The following is an 18,646-nucleotide window of genomic DNA, read 5'->3' on the forward strand; positions in this document are numbered from 1 at the left end:
TTCACTATGTTTTAGTTCAGTTATAGTTAGAATATATTTTATGGTAATAAAGAATTATGATCAAATAATGTCGACTGGTGCATTACATCATTGTTCATGTCTATCAAATGCAGTGTTGAGCACTATAGCCAATCACACGCGTTTCTGCTGAGTTTAAAAATACAACGTCCAATCAAAGGCTGTTATTTTAGTCACCGGTGAAGAAATCCGGTGGGAACTGATTTCAGTGCGCGCTCCGTCACAGAATTATCTAATCATAAACCACAAAGTGCAAAATTATGTAAGAAATTCATTTTGCACTGTAGATAGACAGCTTTGTTTCAGGGTTTTTCCTACATTGAATTTTTTTTGGCGTCCGCCGAGTCGAATTTTTGTCCTGCCAGAGCCTTATTTGATCGGTGAGTGATGACTGCTGCGCTTGTGAAAGAACTCAAAGAACGAGCAGAGAGAGAGAGAGAGCCCCGGTGGCGCGCGCGCGCACTCTCACGTCTTCAAAGCGATGTCTTGCTCTCTCTCCCTCGCGCAATTTATCAAAATCAAATTACACGATGGTAAAAGGTCGAAAGAACAAAGGTGGAGCATTCTGAGATTTTTTTCCCCCCTGAATTACCACAGGGTGTGAATTGTCTTGGAAAAAAAAACCCGTGGCCTTATTTTCTCTGAAAATCGTTACTCACGTTCAAATGACATAAAACACACTTTCAGTAAACTATTCAGAGATGAAATGTGTTCAATCTTGTGCGATGTCCTAACTGCTGGGATAATCACAACGCGTACACGTCCGACTCGCATACTAATGACTCTTTTGAACCGATTCACTTTAATGAATTGTTAAAACAACTGATCTGTCCAACACTAATCTCTGAATCGGTGTATAACAGACCAGTAACACTACAATAAGGTTCCATTTATCAAACTCTTGTTAACTACATTAGTTAACATGAACTATTAATAAACCATTAATCTTTGTTAATGTTAATTTCACCATTTACTAGTAGTCTACATTATTGAAATCAAAAGTTGTATTTGGTAACATTAGTAAATGCACTGTGAAGTAACATGAACAAACAATGAAAAGCTTTATTTTTTATTAACTAAGATTAACAAAGATTAATAAATACAGGAACAAATGTACTGTTCATGGTTAGTTAGCCTAATACATTAACTAATGTTAACAAATCAAACCATACTCTAAAGTGTTACAAACAAATAATTTACTCAGAACTCAGAAGTGCTTACCCCATTTTGTATTATTAATAGTGGTTAGCAAGATTTAACCTTAATAAACTACAGTATTTTCAGGGTATATATATATAACAATGTGTAGATTTTTGTAGAAAATGACAAACATTTTTGTAGAAATCATTTAGTTTAGACTGGAGTGAGGTGAACATTTTCAGCTTTTTTTTTTAGTGTTATTATTTGCAATGAAAGTTCAAGTTACATGGTTTGTGAGTGTGGTGTTGAGTTTTATGACACTCTTTTTCTCTGTTTCAGAATACTGTTTCACAAGCATTCCTTACTGCATTTCAAAGGTAAAGGGTTAATTAGGGACATGGCCACAAAATGCTTCAGATTTGGCTTGTTGATAAGAAAATCGTTATAGTTTAAAAATGATCAGGAATCTATTAGGAAAAAAACTGTTTTGTTTATGCCACAAATAATTAAGACTACATTTACCCATCCATTCTCCAAACCATTTGTCCTATATAGTAGACCTGCTGGATGGTCGTCCCATCACAGGTTTTAGGCCACATATCTGACATAACTCAGCTTCTAGAAAATATAAGAGTATTTATAAAAAAATAAAAATAAAAACATTCTTGAGATAAATTCCTAAAATTATCTGTATTCTATATATAGATAAAATATCATAAAGTATCATAATCATTATCATAAAGTCATATTTCATTGTGTTGTCATCTTTTTTTTTTTTCAGACTACCTGATCAGAGCACAACCTGCATTTTCTGCTGCACTTTTCTCTCTGGTTAGTATTAATATTGTTTCTTAAGCTGTATTATGGTCTTTTCATCCCATCGCCATAATTGTAGTCCCTGTGCCTTAATATGTCTGCTTTTATATCTTTTTCAGGTTCCTTGGGTTTTGCCGTTTTCTACAGAGAGCAGTTTATTTAATTTCTTACCCCACGTCCTCCACCTTCACCCCCACCCCACCACACGACCTACCCCCTCCCCCTCCCCCTCCACCCCCCCCCCCCCCCTCGACCCACCACCTACTACCCCCCCCCCCCCCATAAAAAAAATAACTTTATTGCAATTTACAAGTTTACACAGTGTTTCTGTTGTTGTTCTTGTTTAACTGTTTGTTTTCTTCCTGAGAGTACTACAGGTTTGATCTTTTTAGGCTCAACAGCTGTTACATCTGGAGAACGTTCAAAGTATGTGCCTACCTAAGTGAGAATGTCCAATTAAAATGACTTTGACTAACAAATAAATGCATTTAAATATGTATTACTTTTGAGTATTAAAAAAAGAAATCCATGGCTACTTTTTATGATTTGAGACTTGAAAGTAAAATCTCTACTTTTAGAAGTTAGTTCATTCACTCAAATTAGTGAGTTAAACAGATACATTTTTCAAGAATCTTTTTTTTGTCATTTCTTTTTATCTCTTCATATTTTAAAGGATGCCGCGGAAAGGAAAGAGATCTCAGGCTCAAAAAATTCGTTGGAGAAAGTTGGACCTGGAGGTTGACCAGACCAGACCCTCCAGGATTAACCAGGTACTATTGATATCTGTGTCTTGCAACATGCTCATTTCAGGGCACGTTAATGTTTGGGACTAGGGCTGTCACGATTTCACAAATGCGACCACATCAAATTTTAACTCGCAAATTCTCAAAAAATGGTCGTATATGACTAATGCAATGCTAATCATAATGACTTTATCACTCAATACAACACTTTAAAATAATATAATTTCTGCCTTATTCTATGATTTTCAAATACACCTTTTATAAGTGACTCAAATTTACAGTGCTTGCAGAGATGGAGTAGCATTTACTGTGAACCGGTCTATCCGCTTTGATCTCAGTGCTGCGCATTTAATTAAAATATTGCAATTTTTTAAAGCCAAATTGTGATTTCGATTTCATTTCTGTTAATCGTGCAGCTCTAGATATAAACAAAACAACAACAATGCTCACTTGCTATAGCATATGAATATCAGTAGATTGCCGATTGATAATCTCCATTAGGGATGCACCGATACCAGTATCGGGCCCGATACTGAGCTCATGTACTCATACTTGTAAAAATGCTCCGAAACCAATAACCAATACCAGGCAGCGTGTGTAGGCTACAGTACAGTGTTTGTGTCCAGACAAAGAAACACTGACAACAAAGGGTATAAACAATGGGGATAAAAAAAGAAGGCTGTTTATGAAGTAAATGTATCTTATAGGGGTGTAACGATACATCGATATGGATCGATGCATCGATATAACGTCTAACGATACGATGCATTGATTCCACACATAAAATATCGATATACACCTTTATCTTGACACTCTTCACAGTCTCACGTAACATCCTTCCACCAAAGCGCACATTTTCGTTTACTCACCAACCGCCTGCCGGTGTGTCTTTATAACGTTAATCTCCTCATCTGAAATAGATGCCTGACAACAAGACTGACTGAACCCTAAACAAGTTTTTTCACAAAAGCCGGTATTGTCCGCTGTCAAGGCATCGCGAGTTCATGTTTTACAGCAGAAAGAAACAGACAAGCAGTCGTCGCAGCCATGTTGGTGAACACAACACGATAAGTCCGTTTTAGCGACTCAGCGCGCAGTATTCAGGTCAGATGTCACTTTGAAAAGACGCGCTGGCTAAGAGGAGTTTTGTCAAAGCTGACTAAGTGATCGAGGGTGGATCATTTCAATGAACTTGATGAACCTGTGATATCTTCTTCAGGGCGTAAAAGGAAAATAAAAGCTGAAACATTTTCACGGAACCTTACTAAAGCAGCTCGTTTAGTGGTGAGGGAAAAGCTCACGGTATTGCGTGTACGTTATCACAACAACAAAGTTTGTCAGGCGTCTATGTCAGCTGATTAACGTTACAAAGATTAACCGAGTGTTGTATTATTTATCATAGCAATTACTTGGTTTTGTTTGACTCAGAAAGATGAAATGTGAATGTATCTGCTCTGCTAAAAAAAATTACAATAAACTTTTTACATATTAAAGCATACTTTAAATTAACTTTAAATTAGTAATTTACCTGTATTTTTTAGTTATTATTATTATTATTAATCAAAACAACCCAGCTGCAGTTTGATTGATATTTGGAATGCACAATAATAATAAAAAACATGATTTATGAAAATGAACAAGAATGGAGTACTTGCAAATGACCTCTTCTGTTGTAAATGTCCCAATTGGGAGAGGGTGTGCAATTTTCAAAGAGCTTAATTAAATGTTCATGTTATATATTTTGGTTGCATAAAAACGTAACTGGTTGTGTGAACATAATATCTAAATATCGATTAATCGATCGATATAGCCCTGAATCGAATCGAATCGTAATCGTATCGCAGAATTTTTTGAGGTATCAGCAAATATCGTATCGATGGCTGAGAGAATCGATATCGTATCGTATCGTGATGAACTGTCCGATTTACACCCCTAGTATTTTATTAGTGGAATATTAAACAAAATATAATAACACATAGCTGTGGTACGTGAGCTGATCAGAGAAAAACATGCAGTGGATTGAGCGCACAGCAGCACAGACGCGTGCGAGCTGGTCGAGCGCATCCCTTTTTCACAGACGTCAGTGGAAAGTTTGTAGTTCAGTTGTATGTCAGTGGAAAATAAAGTAAAATGAGGCATGTAGCTTATTATAAACGTTAACTGACCAGAGAGAGAGAGAGAGCATACTTCTGTTAAATGTTAATCAAACAAAGGACAAATAAATTACTCACTGCTGTTGACTTAATATGTGCTTTACTATTAAATGAAAGATAAAATATGATAGAGCAATAGAATGAATAGAATGAACAGTATATGTATATGGAAAAGCTGATAAAGACACATAAGCCGTGTTTACATTTAAGTCTTCACAGTTAGTTTTGTACATGTAAGCAGCTTTCTCTACCATGAACAAGATTATAATGTTATTATGTAAATTTTTTCAAGTAGTGCAATTCAACAAGCTTTCAAAATAACAAAAACATTTGTCATTATATTACTTCTATACAAGCGGTTCTGTCTCACACACATGCAAATCCATATAGCACATTTATTACAATGTAAAGTGTTAAATTGAATCATTAATTAATCAAATAAATTAATTTCTCTTTCATTTTAAATGCCTTTTCTTTAGTTTTTTTTGTTTATCTTTAATACTGTTTAGCAAAAATGTCTTTGTCCCAAACACTATGAAGTGCAATTTAAAATTTAACACAGATTCTATAACACTAATTTTTACCAGCAGCCTAATTCCATGAATGATTATTTACAGGTTGAACAGGCAAGCACCAGTGCAGCTGTAGCTCAGTTTTCGGGTAGAACGTATGCAGAAGGTGGTGATATTGCACCCAGGGTTTTGTCTGTGCGGGCATCTCATTGTCAAGGTGATGATAGGTATGAGAGTTTCTCTAGAAATCATCAGTGCACGTGCGTAGCGTTGACATTTTTAGCTAATCAGAGTGAAGGGATTACGTTCAAGATGCCTGACCTTGATAGAGTTTTAGAGGAGGGAGATGCGTGTTATGTCTATATTAAAATGCAGCTTATTGCTGAAGGGAGGTTTAATCGCAACCATCTGACAATGGAGGAAGTACCGTCGAGCGTTGCATCATTTCACCAGACACATAATGTGCTGAAGTCAGGAGTGATGTTTGGATACCTCAGAGCCACAGGGACCCCTGGCACTGAAGAGTGGTGGCTTCCTCTCACTGAAAGACTGCAGTGTCTCTCAACAGATGTCAGTCATGCTCTGCTCCTTGTCGCTCCTGAGTGTATTGCTGTGTTCAGAGACAGATCTGGAAGGTACGGATACTTTGATTCTCACTCGAGGACTGCTGCAGGCTTGCCCCATCCTACTGGTCATGGAACTGCTGTCATGTTGACTTTCACCCACCTGAGTGACATGGCAGACAGAGTTCTCAAGATCTTCCGGGATCGTGGTGATGAGACCAGCTATGAGTTCATGCCTGTATCATTTGAAACAGAGCAACAGTCTGTCCAAATGCCTTCATCATCTGTTTTTAAACAGGTATCACAAGTGACTTCAGCTCTACCAGAACCAGTAACAAATGTTGGAGCCAAAGTAAATCTTGTTGGCACAGGAGCTGAAAAACAAGATGTGGTAGATAAAACTAATAAGCACAGGAGAAGAAAAGAAATGCGTAAAACATTTAAAATCTCAAAACAAGGTGGAGATCCTAAGGACACGGCTGCACCTTATGCCACCAGGAAACATAAAAAAAGGGATTATGAGAGACGGAGGTATGATACTTCTTTGCAATTCCAATCAAAGAAAAAAGAAGCAATTAAGGTTAAGTATAATCAAGATGCCCTCTTCCGAAACAAAATGAAAGGGTTCATAGCGGAAAAGTACAGCACTTCTTCTGTCTTCCAGAAGAAGATGAAAGAATACAGTAAGAAGAGGTACAGCACAGATGCTCTCTTCCAGAAGAAGAAGAAAGAGTCGATTAATAAGAGGTACAGCACAGATACTCTCTTCCAGAAGAAGAAGAAAGAGTACATTAAGAATAGATACAGCACAGATGCTCTCTTCCAGAAGAAGATGAAAGAGTACAGTAAGAAGAGATACAGCACAGATACTCTCTTCCAGAGGAAAATGAAAGCCTACATGGTTAAGAGATATGCAGGTGACCCAGAGTTCAGAGCACATCACATCCTGCGATGTACCCTGCGCAAGACCAAGAAATGTGCCGGCGATGCTACATATCACGTTCTTCATCGGTTGCAATGCGCACTCAGGATTAAAAGGAAATATAAACCGTACATCCGTCCCAGCCAGGAAATACCACAGCCTGTGGTTAACAAAGCGATGGAAAGTGCCATACATGCATTCCGGTGTAAGATTCAGCATGGCCCTACACATGTCTGCACAGTCTGTCACAGAGCCCTGTTTCCTAATCAAGTCAAGGTCTGTAATAGAACAAGTTATGCCAAAAACGTTCATGTTGCAGCGTCTTGCCTAACCGGGAAGTATGTTCACGCTTGTGATAATGCCTGCTCAGGTTCCTGCGTAGTTCCAGAAGAGAGAAGACAGGAATGGATTTGCCCCACTTGTGACAGCCACCTCAAGAGAGGACAGATGTCTTCAATTGCAGCAGCCAACAAACTGGAGTTGCCACCAATCCCTGCGGAATTGGATGAATTAAATGTCCTTGAACGTCAACTCATTGCAAAAATTTTACCATTTGCAAAAATAGTTGCATTACCCAAAGGACAGCAGAGAGCAGTACGTGGTGCCGTCGTGTGTGTGCCCTCCGAGATGGAGAAGACTGTCAACTCTCTGCCAAGACCAAGAAGTGAGGCCCAGCTGCTGCAGGTGAAGCTGAAGAGACACGTTAAGTTTAAAGGATACCAGCACTTCCACACGGTGAATATGCATAACGTGCTTGCAGCTTTATCGAAGCTGAAAGCAATGCATTCGGAATACAGGGATATCTCCATAAGAGAATCTGCTGTATTTGAAAGTCCCCTAGAAGAGGAAGCTGATGTCTCTGAAAGTCACCTAGACGAGGAAGCTGAAGTCTCTGAGGTGCAACAAGAAGTCAATGTTGCTGAGCAGGATGAGCAACACGTTAGCGTCGAGGAAAAGGATGAGCTTCGACCCGGGCTCACATTAGACACGTGCATGCAGCCGCCCGACATCGGACATGAGATCTTGTCGTACGGTGAGGGAATATTTAGTATCGCACCTGCACAAGGACAAAAGCCTGTTGGATTTTTCAAAATCCCAAAGCTGGAAGCCATGGCGTTCCCTGTTCAATTCCCCACTGGACAGAATTCCATTGACGAGGAAAGACAAATTTCAATATCTCCCAGTATGTATTTCAACGCGAGATTGTTCAGCGTGGACACGCGTTTTGCAAAAGATCAGAGTTATCTTTTCTTTGCTCAGTTTGTAATAGAAACGCAAATGGCTAGAAACAGCATGTCTATTCAGTTGCGAAAAGGCAAACCTCTCACAAGAGACGGCCGAAGAATTTCTAACAGACTGCTTCAAGACAACCGGGAGATTGAAAGATTGGTACACAACAAAGACGCCACACGGTTCATGCAACCACTGAGAGGCTCTCCATCGTATTGGGAGAAAACTTTGAGGGATCTACAGGCTATGATAAGACAGTTAGGAACCCCTACGTTTTTTTGCACATTCAGTGCAGCCGAAATGAGATGGCCTGAAGTAATTACAGCAATCAAGGCCCAGCAAGGTGAACGCGTCGACTTTTCCGAGCTTGACTGGACGACAAAGTGTGAAATCCTCCGAAGCAATCCAGTGACCGTTATGCGAATGTTTGAGAAGCGGGTGGATGCGCTAATGACTCATCTGCTTTTGTCGCCTGCCCAACCCATTGGTAAAGTTGAGGACTACTTTTACCGAGTGGAGTTTCAAGCTAGAGGGAGCCCACATATCCATCTTCTTGTTTGGATAAAGGACGCACCCGAGTTTGAAAAGGATTCTGACAAGGATGTTTGTGACTTTATTGACCGCAACATAACCTGCCAATTGCCCGATCCCTCGGCTGATCCTGAGCTTCACAAGATCGTCACAGAGGTCCAGCTTCACAGCAGGAACCACTCAAAGTCCTGTAAGAAGGGAAATCTTTTGTGTCGATTTGGGTTCCCCAAACTACCGGTGTCTAGCACCACGATCACTCGTCCGCGACCACAGCGTCCTGAAGAAGAGGATGACCTCGGATCCTAGCAACCGAGTGGTGAGTTTTGCCACTGCAAGCACCACTTCACATTTTCTTCAGGAAATGTACATTCTAGTGTTGTGATTACTATTCACCTAGACAAAACTTTGGCGCATAACTCGCCCCACACCGTTTGTCACAGACCCCTGAATGAGGTGTCAAATCGACCGGTTTATTGAGGAGAGGTGTGCTATGACTTTTATAAGCGATCGGGTGTACGATGTTCGTCTGGTGGGCGAAAAATTAGCCGAAAAATGTCCCATAGACTTAACATAGGCACAAAATTTGCTAAATCATATCTTTGGCTCAGAAGGTCATAGAGGCTTGGGGTTGGGCTCTTTTGATTCATCCTATCAAGCAGCCAATAAGCAGTGACATAACTTCATGGCCACGCCCTAGCAACCAGTTACAGGCCCCTAGCAACCACTGAACAACATTTACAAGCCATATCTCAGCATCAAATCATTGTAAAAACACAGAGTTGGGCATTTTTTGACCCAGACCTGCAAATACTCTTTAAATATTACTCCATAAACTGTATAAACAAACCTTGTTTGTTTGCTTGTTTGTTTCGGTTGGGAAACCACGGTTGGGTTAACTGTGTAACCACACCTTAGCAACCGTTTAAAGCTACCTAGCAACCATATTGCAACAAATAGAAGCCATAGTTCAGCTCCACAACATCGTACAGACATGGTTGTTGGCTCGTATGCAATCATGTACAACACCGTAGCGAATTTTGCCACTGCAAGCACCACTTCACATTTTCTTCAGGAAATGTACATTCTAGTGTTGTGATTACTATTCACATAGACAAAACTTCGGCGCGTAACTCGCCCCACACCGTTTGTCACAGACCCCTGAATGAGGTATCAAATCGACCGGTTTATTGAGGAGAGGTGTGCTATGACTTTTATAAGCGATCGGGTGTAAGATGTTCGTCTGGCGGGCGAAAAATTTGCCGAAAAATGTTCCATAGACTTAACATAGGCACGACATTAGCAAAATCATATCTTTGGTTCAGAAGGTCATAGAGCCTTGGGGTTGGGCTCTTTTGATTCATCCTATCAAGCAGCCAATAAGTAGTGACATAACAACTTCATAGCCACGCCCTAGCAACCAGTTACAGGCCCCTAGCAACCATTGAACAACATTTACAAGCCATATCTCAGCATCAAAACATTGTAAAAACACAGAGTTGGGCATTTTTTGACCCAGACCTGCAAATACTCTTTAAATATTACCCCATAAACTGTATAAACAAACCTTAGCAACCATTTGGCGTACCCTAGCAACCGTACAAACACATGAATGAGCTATATCTCAGCACCAGAACATCGTATAGACATGGGGGTGTGCTTGTTTGTTTCGGTTGGGAAAGCAGTCTGTAAATATCATCATGGTAACTGTGTAACCACTCCTTAGCAACCGTTTAAAGCTACCTAGCAACCATATTGCAACATATAGAAGCCATATTATAGCTCCACAACATCGTACAGACATGGTTGTTGGCTCGTATGCAATCATGTACAACACCCTTAGCAACCGAGTGGCGAGTTTTGCCACTGCAAGCACCACTTCACATTTTCTTCAGGAAATGTACATTCTAGTTAGTGGTGCTTTTTCAAAGCAACACTAGTGTTATTGTCACTAAACTTATTATTAGTGGTGCTTTTTTAAAGCAACACTATTGTTATTGTTAATACTTATTATACACAAAGTTTGGCGCGTAATGCGCCCCGCACCGTTTGTCACAGACCCCTGAGTGAGGTGTCAAATTTAGCGGCTCATTGAGGAGAGGTGTGCTATATCTTTTCTAAGCGATCGGGTGTACGATGTTCGCACAGCGGACGAAAAAGCGGCCAAAAAAGTCCCATTGACTTTACATGGGGAGTTCTAAAAACATTTGAATCCCAACTGCCGTTTTCACACACACCACTCCAAAGGGCCTGACACCCCTGCGTTTCTCTCCCTCTCTCTCTCCCTCAGAGGATTTATATTATCAAGCAGCCAATAAGTAATGGCCTAAAATCTTCATAGCCACACCCTAGCAACCAGTTACAGCACCCTAGCAATCACTCTGAGCTCCCTAGCAACCACCCTAAACCAACAAATAATATAAATTTTTTTTTTTTTACATTTTTTAAAGCAATATCACACTCGTAGCCTTGCAATATTGCTCCATGCTTGTGCCTATTCGGCCATAGGCACGAGGCCGCAGGCCGAGTGCCGTACTGAAGGAACTCGTTATTAAAGATTTTAAGAACTCTATAAAAACTCCATAGTAACCATATTTGACAACTACCAACCACCTAGTAACACCATAGCAACTAACAAAAATACCTTAGCAACCACCCTGAACACCCTAGCAACGTCTAGAAATGCTCTAGTAACCACCAAAAAACTCTAGCAACCACCCAGAACACCCTAGCAACTGCCTAGCAACCACCCAGAACACCTAGCAACTGCCTAGTAACCACCCAGAACGCCTAGCAACCACCCAGAACACCCTAGCAACTGCCTAGCAACCACCCAGAACACCCTAGCAACTGCCTAGCAACGCCCTAGCATCCACCCAGAATACCATAGCAACTGCCTAGCAACACCATAGCAACCACCTAGCAATGCCCTAGCAACCACCCTAGCAACTGCCTAGCAACCACCAAGAATACCCTAGCAACTGCCTAGCAACCACCCAGAACACCTTAGCAACTGCCTAGCAACACCATAGCAACCACCCAGAAAACCCTAGCAACCACCTGGCAACAGCATCTTGCTAAAAACATGCTAGCAACATACTAATCATGCTAGCATCATGCTAGCAACATGCTAATCAAGCTAGCATCATGCTAACAACATGCTAATCAAGCTAGCATAATGTTAGCAACATGCTAATCAAGCTAGCATAATGCTAGCAACATGCTAATCAAGCTAACATAATGCTAGCAAACATGCTAATCAAGCTAGCATCATGCTAGCAACATGCTAATCAAGCTAGCATTATGCTAGCAACATGCTAATCATGTTAGCATTAAGCTACCAACATGCTAATCAAGCTAGCATAATGCTAATCAAGCTAGCAAAATGCTAATAATACTAGCATTATGCTACCAACATGCTAATCAAGCTAGCATCATGCTAGCAACATGCTAATCATGTTAGCATTAAGCTACCAACATGCTAATCAAGCTAGCATCATGCTAATCAAGCTAGCAAAATGCTAATAATGCTAGCATTATGCTAGCAACATGCTAATCAAGCTAGCATAATGCTAGCAACATGCTAATCAAGCTAGCATAATGCTAGCAACATGCTAATCAAGCTAGCATAATACTAGCAACATGTTAATCAAGCTAGCATCAATATAGCAACATGCTAATCAAGCTAGCATAATGCTAGCAACATGCTAATCATGTTAGCATCTAGCTAAAAACATGCTAGCAACATGCTAATCATGCTAACATCAAGCTCCCAACATGCTAATCAAGCTAGCATCATGCTAACATAATGCTAATCATGCTAACATAATGCTAATCATGCTAGCATCATGCTACCAATATGCTAATTAAGCTAGCACAATGCTATTCAAGCTAGCATCATGCTAACAACATGTTAATCAAGCTAGCATAATGCTAGCAACATGCTAATCATGTTAGCATCTGGCTAAAAACATTCTAGCAACATGCTAATCATGTTAGCATCTAGCTAAAAACATGCTAGCAAAATGCTAATCAGGCTAGCATCATGCTACCAACATGCTAATCATGTTAACAACATGCTAATCATGCTAGCATCATTTTAACAACATGTTAATCAAAGTAAATCATGCTGGAATGTGGTAAATCGTAGTAAATCATCTTAGAAACATGGTAAATCGTGGTAAATAATGCTAAAACGTGGTATATCATGGTATCACAACATGTTAATTGTGTTAGCATCTGCCCAGTGGCGAGTTTTGCCACTGCAAGCACCACTTCACATTTTCTTCAGGAAATGTACATTCTAGTTAGTGGTGCTTTTTCAAAGCACCACTAGTGTTATTGTCACTCATACTTATTATTCTTATTATTATTCTGCCAAAAGTTTGGCGCGTAATGCGCCCCGCACCGTTTGTCACAGACCCCTGAGTGAGGTGTCAAATCGAGCGGCTCATTGAGGAGAGGTGTGCTATATCTTTTCTAAGCGATCGGGTGTACGATGTTCGCACAGCGGACGAAAAAGCGGCCAAAAAAGTCCCATTGACTTAACATGGGGAGTTCTAAAAACATTTGAATCCCAACTGCCGTTTTCACACACACCACTCCAAAGGGCCTGACACCCCTGCGTTTCTCTCCCTCTCTCTCTCCCTCAGAGGATTTATATTATCAAGCAGCCAATAAGTAATGGCCTAAAATCTTCATAGCCACACCCTAGCAACCAGTTACAGCACCCTAGCAACCACTCTGAGCTCCCTAGCAACCACCCTAAACCAATAAATAATATAAAAACTTTTTTTTTACATTTTTTAAAGCAATATCACACTCGTAGCCTTGCGATATTGCTCCATGTTTGTGCCTATTCGGCCATAGGCACGAGGCCGCAGGCCGAGTGCCGTACTGAAGGAACTCGTTATTAAAGATTTTAAGAACTCTATAAAAACTCCATAGTAACCATATTTGACAACTACCAACCACCTAGTAACACCATAGCAACTACCAAAAATACCTTAGCAACCACCCTGAACACCCTAGCAACGTCTAGAAATGCTCTAGTAACCACCAAAAAACTCTAGCAACCACCCAGAACACCCTAGCAACTGCCTAGCAACCACCCAGAACACCTAGCAACTGCCTAGTAACCACCCAGAACACCCTAGCAACTGCCTAGCAATGCCCTAGCATCCACCCAGAATGCCATAGCAACTGCCTAGCAACACCATAGCAACCACCTAGCAATGCCCTAGCAACCACCAAGAATACCCTAGCAACTGCCTAGCAACCACCAAGAATACCCTAGCAACTGCCTAGCAACCACCCAGAACACCTTAGCAACTGCCTAGCAACACCATAGCAACCACCCAGAAAACCCTAGCAACCACCACCTGGCAACAGCATCTTGCTAAAAACATGCTAGCAACATACTAATCATGCTAGCAACAAGCTAGCAACATGCTAATAATGCTAGCATTATGCTACCAACATGCTAATCAAGCTAGCATCATGCTAGCAACATGCTAATCAAGCTATCATAATGCTAGCAAAATGCTAATCAAGCTAGCATCATGCTAGCAACATGCTAATCAAGCTAGCATTATGCTAGCAACATGCTAATCATGTTAGCGTCTAGCTAAAAACATGCTAGCAAAATGCTAATCATGCTAACATCTTGTTAAAAGCATGCTAGTAACATGCTAATCATGCTAGCATCATGCTACCAACATGCTAATCATGTTAACAACATGCTAATCATGCTAGCATCATTTTAACAACATGTTAATCATAGTAAATCCTGCTGGATTGTGGTAAATCGTAGTAAATCATCTTAGAAACATGGTAAATCGTGGTAAATAATGTTAAACCGTGGTATATCATGGTATCACAACATGTTAATTGTGTTAGCATCTGCCCAGTGGCGAGTTTTGCCACTGCAAGCACCACTTCACATTTTCTTCAGGAAATGTACATTCTAGTTCTTATTATTATTATTCTGCCAAAAGTTTGGCGCGTAATGCGCCCCGCACCGTTTGTCACAGACCCCTGAGTGAGGTGTCAAATCGAGCGGCTCATTGAGGAGAGGTGTGCTATATCTTTTCTAAGCGATCGGGTGTACGATGTTCGCACAGCGAACGAAAAAGCGGCCAAAAAAGTCCCATTGACTTAACATGGGGAGTTCTAAAAACATTTGAATCCCAACTGCCGTTTTCACACACACCACTCCAAAGGGCCTGACACCCCTGCGTTTCTCTCCCTCTCTCTCTCCCTCAGAGGATTTATATTATCAAGCAGCCAATAAGTAATGGCCTAAAATCTTCATAGCCACACCCTAGCAACCAGTTACAGCACCCTAGCAACCACTCTGAGCTCCCTAGCAACCACCCTAAACCAATAAATAATATAAAAACATTTTTTTTACATTTTTTAAAGCAATATCACACTCGTAGCCTTGCGATATTGCTCCATGCTTGTGCCTATTCGGCCATAGGCACGAGGCCGCAGGCCGAGTGCCGTACTGAAGGAACTCGTTATTAAAGATTTTAAGAACTCTATAAAAACTCCATAGTAACCATATTTGACAACTACCAACCACCTAGTAACACCATAGCAACTACCAAAAATACCTTAGCAACCACCCTGAACACCCTAGCAACGTCTAGAAATGCTCTATTAACCACCAAAAAACTCTAGCAACCACCCAGAACACCCTAGCAACTGCCTAGCAACCACCCAGAACACCTAGCAACTGCCTAGTAACCACCCAGAACGCCTAGCAACCACCCAGAACACCCTAGCAACTGCCTAGCAACGCCCTAGCATCCACCCAGAATACCATAGCAACTGCCTAGCAACACCATAGCAACCACCTAGCAACCACCCTAGCAACTGTCTAGCAACCACCAAGAATACCCTAGCAACTGCCTAGCAACCACCCAGAACACCTTAGCAACTGCCTAGCAACACCATAGCAACCACCCAGAAAACCCTAGCAACCACCTCGCAACAGCATCTTGCTAAAAACATGCTAGCAACATACTAATCAAGCTAGCATCATGCTAGCAACATGCTAATCAAGCTAGCATCATGCTAGCATCATGCTAATAATGCTAGCATTATGCTAGCAACATGCTAATCAAGCTAGCATAATGCTAGCAACATGCTAATCAAGCTAGCATCATGCTAGCAACATACTAATCAAGCTAGCATTATGCTAGCAACATGCTAATCACGCTAGCATCATGCTAGCAACATGCTAATCAAGCTAGCATAATGCTCGCAACATGCTAATCATGTTAGCATCTAGCTAAAAACATGCTAGCAACATGCTAATCATGTTATCATTAAGCTACCAACATGCTAATCAAGCTAGCATCATGCTAATCAAGCTAGCAAAATGCTAATAATGCTAGCATTATGCTACCAACATGCTAATCAAGCTAGCATCATGCTAGCAACATGCTAATCAAGCTAGCATAATGCTAGCAACATGTTAATCAAGCTAGCATAATATTAGCAACATGCTAATCAAGCTAGCATCATGCTAGCTACATGCTAATCAAGCTAGCATAATGCTAGCAACATGCTAATCATGTTAGCATCTAGCTAAAAACATGCTAGCAAAATGCTAATCATGTTAACATCAAGCTACCAACATGCTAATCAAGCTAGCATCATGCTAACATAATGCTAATCATGCTAGCATCATGCTACCAATATGCTAATTAAGCTAGCACAATGCTATTCAAGCTAGCATCATGCTAACAACATGTTAATCAAGCTAGCATAATGCTAGCAACATGCTAATCATGTTAGCATCTAGCTAAAAACATGCTAGCAAAAATGCTAATCATGCTAACATCTTGTTAAAAGCATGTTAACAACATGCTAATCATGCTAGCATCATGCTACCAACATGCTAATCATGTTAACAACATGCTAATCATGCTAGCATCATGCTTAACAACATGTTAATCAAGCTAGCATGATGCTAGCAACATGCTAATCATGCTAGCATCATGCTTAACAACATGTTAATCAAGCTAGCATAATGCTAGCAACATGCTAATCATGTTAGCATCTAGCTAAAAACATGCTAGCAAAATGCTAATCATGCTAACATCTTGTTAAAAGCATGTTAGCAACATGCTAATCATGCTAGCATCATGCTACCAACATGCTAATCATGTTAACAACATGCTAATCATGCCAGCATCATTCTAACAACATGTTAATCATAGTAAATCATGCTGGAATGTGGTAAATCGTAGTAAATCATCTTAGAAACATGGTAAATCGTGGTAAATAATGCTAAAACGTGGTATATCATGGTATCACAACATGTTAATTGTGTTAGCATCTGCCCAGTGGCGAGTTTTGCCACTGCAAGCACCACTTCACATTTTCTTCAGGAAATGTACATTCTAGTTATTCTTCTTATTATTCCGGACAAAAGTTTGGCGCGTAACTTGCCCCTTACCGTTTGTCACAGACCCATGAGTGAGGCATCAAATCGACCGGCTCATTGAGGAGAGGTGTGCTATGACTTTTCTAAGCGATCGGGTGTACGATGTTCGCACAGCGGACGAAAAAGCGGCCAAAAAAGTCCCATTGACTTAACATGGGGAGTTCTAAAAACATTTGAATCCCAACTGCCGTTTTCACACACACCACTCCAAAGGGCCTGACACCCCTGCGTTTCTCTCCCTCTCTCTCTCCCTCAGAGGATTTATATTATCAAGCAGCCAATAAGTAATGGCCTAAAATCTTCATAGCCACACCCTAGCAACCAGTTGCAGCACCCTAGCAACCACTCTGAGCTCCCTAGCAACCACCCTAAACCAATAAATAATATAAATTTTTTTTTTTTACATTTTTTAAAGCAATATCACACTCGTAGCCTTGCGATATTGCTCCATGCTTGTGCCTACTGAAGCACTCGTTATTAAAGATTTTAAGAACTCTATAAAAACTCCATAGTAACCATATTTGACAACTACCAACCACCTAGTAACACCATAGCAACTACCAAAAATACCTTAGCAACCACCCTGAACACCCTAGCAACGTCTAGAAATGCTCTAGTAACCACCAAAAAACTCTAGCAACCACCCAGAACACCCTAGCAACTGCCTAGCAACCACCCAGAACACCTAGCAACTGCCTAGTAACCACCCAGAATACCCTAGCAACTGCCTAGCAATGCCCTAGCATCCACCCAGAATACCATAGCAACTGCCTAGCAAGACCATAGCAACCACCTAGCAATGCCCTAGCAACCACCAAGAATACCCTAGCAACTGCCTAGCAACCACCAAGAATACCCTAGCAACTGCCTAGCAACCACCCAGAACACCTTAGCAACTGCCTAGCAACACCATAGCAACCACCCAGAAAACCCTAGCAACCACCACCTGGCAACAGCATCTTGCTAAAAACATGCTAGCAACATACTAATCATGCTAGCAACAAGCTAGCAACATGCTAATAATGCTAGCATTATGCTACCAACATGCTAATCAAGCTAGCATCATGCTAGCAACATGCTAATCAAGCTATCATAATGCTAGCAAAATGCTAATCAAGCTAGCATCATGCTAGCAACATGCTAATCAAGCTAGCATTATGCTAGAAACATGTTAATCATGTTAGCGTCTAGCTAAAAACATGCTAGCAACATGCTAATCATGCTAGCATTAAGCTACCAACATGCTAATCAAGCTAGCATCATGTTAAAATAATGCTAATCAAGCTAGCAACATGCTAATCAATCTAGAATTATGCTAGCAACATGCTAATCATGTTAGCGTCTAGCTAAAAACATGCTAGCAACATGCTAATCATGCTAGCATCAAGCTACCAACATGCTAATCAATCTAGCATCATGCTAACATAATGCTAATCAAGCTAGCATCATGCTAGCAACATGCTAATCAAGCTAGCATTATGCTAGCAACATGCTAATCATGTTAGCGTCTAGCTAAAAACATGCTAGCAACATGCTAATCAAGCTAGCATCATGCTAACATAA

At 40.6% G+C, this 18,646-nt stretch overlaps 2 protein-coding genes across 2 annotated transcripts in view; one reads left to right on the forward strand and one right to left on the reverse strand.

Moving 5' to 3' along the window:
- Positions 1-18,646, reverse strand: part of LOC309493870 (uncharacterized protein) — a 113,446-nt gene that overhangs the window by 91,621 nt on the left and 3,179 nt on the right. The window lies entirely within an intron of this gene.
- On the forward strand, positions 1,444-8,934 carry LOC309494730 (uncharacterized protein; the record flags this gene model as incomplete). Its single annotated transcript, XM_082164143.1, has 5 exons — positions 1,444-1,535; positions 1,940-1,989; positions 2,094-2,400; positions 2,648-2,744; positions 5,488-8,934. The coding sequence occupies exons 4-5, from the start codon at positions 2,649-2,651 to the stop codon at positions 8,932-8,934; spliced, it is 3,543 nt and encodes a 1,180-aa protein (XP_082020269.1). The 5' UTR covers positions 1,444-1,535; positions 1,940-1,989; positions 2,094-2,400; position 2,648.

This window comes from Leuciscus leuciscus (assembly GCF_965113295.1).
Source record: "Leuciscus leuciscus genome assembly, chromosome: 3".
In the NCBI taxonomy this organism is placed as follows: Eukaryota; Metazoa; Chordata; class Actinopteri; order Cypriniformes; family Leuciscidae; genus Leuciscus; species Leuciscus leuciscus.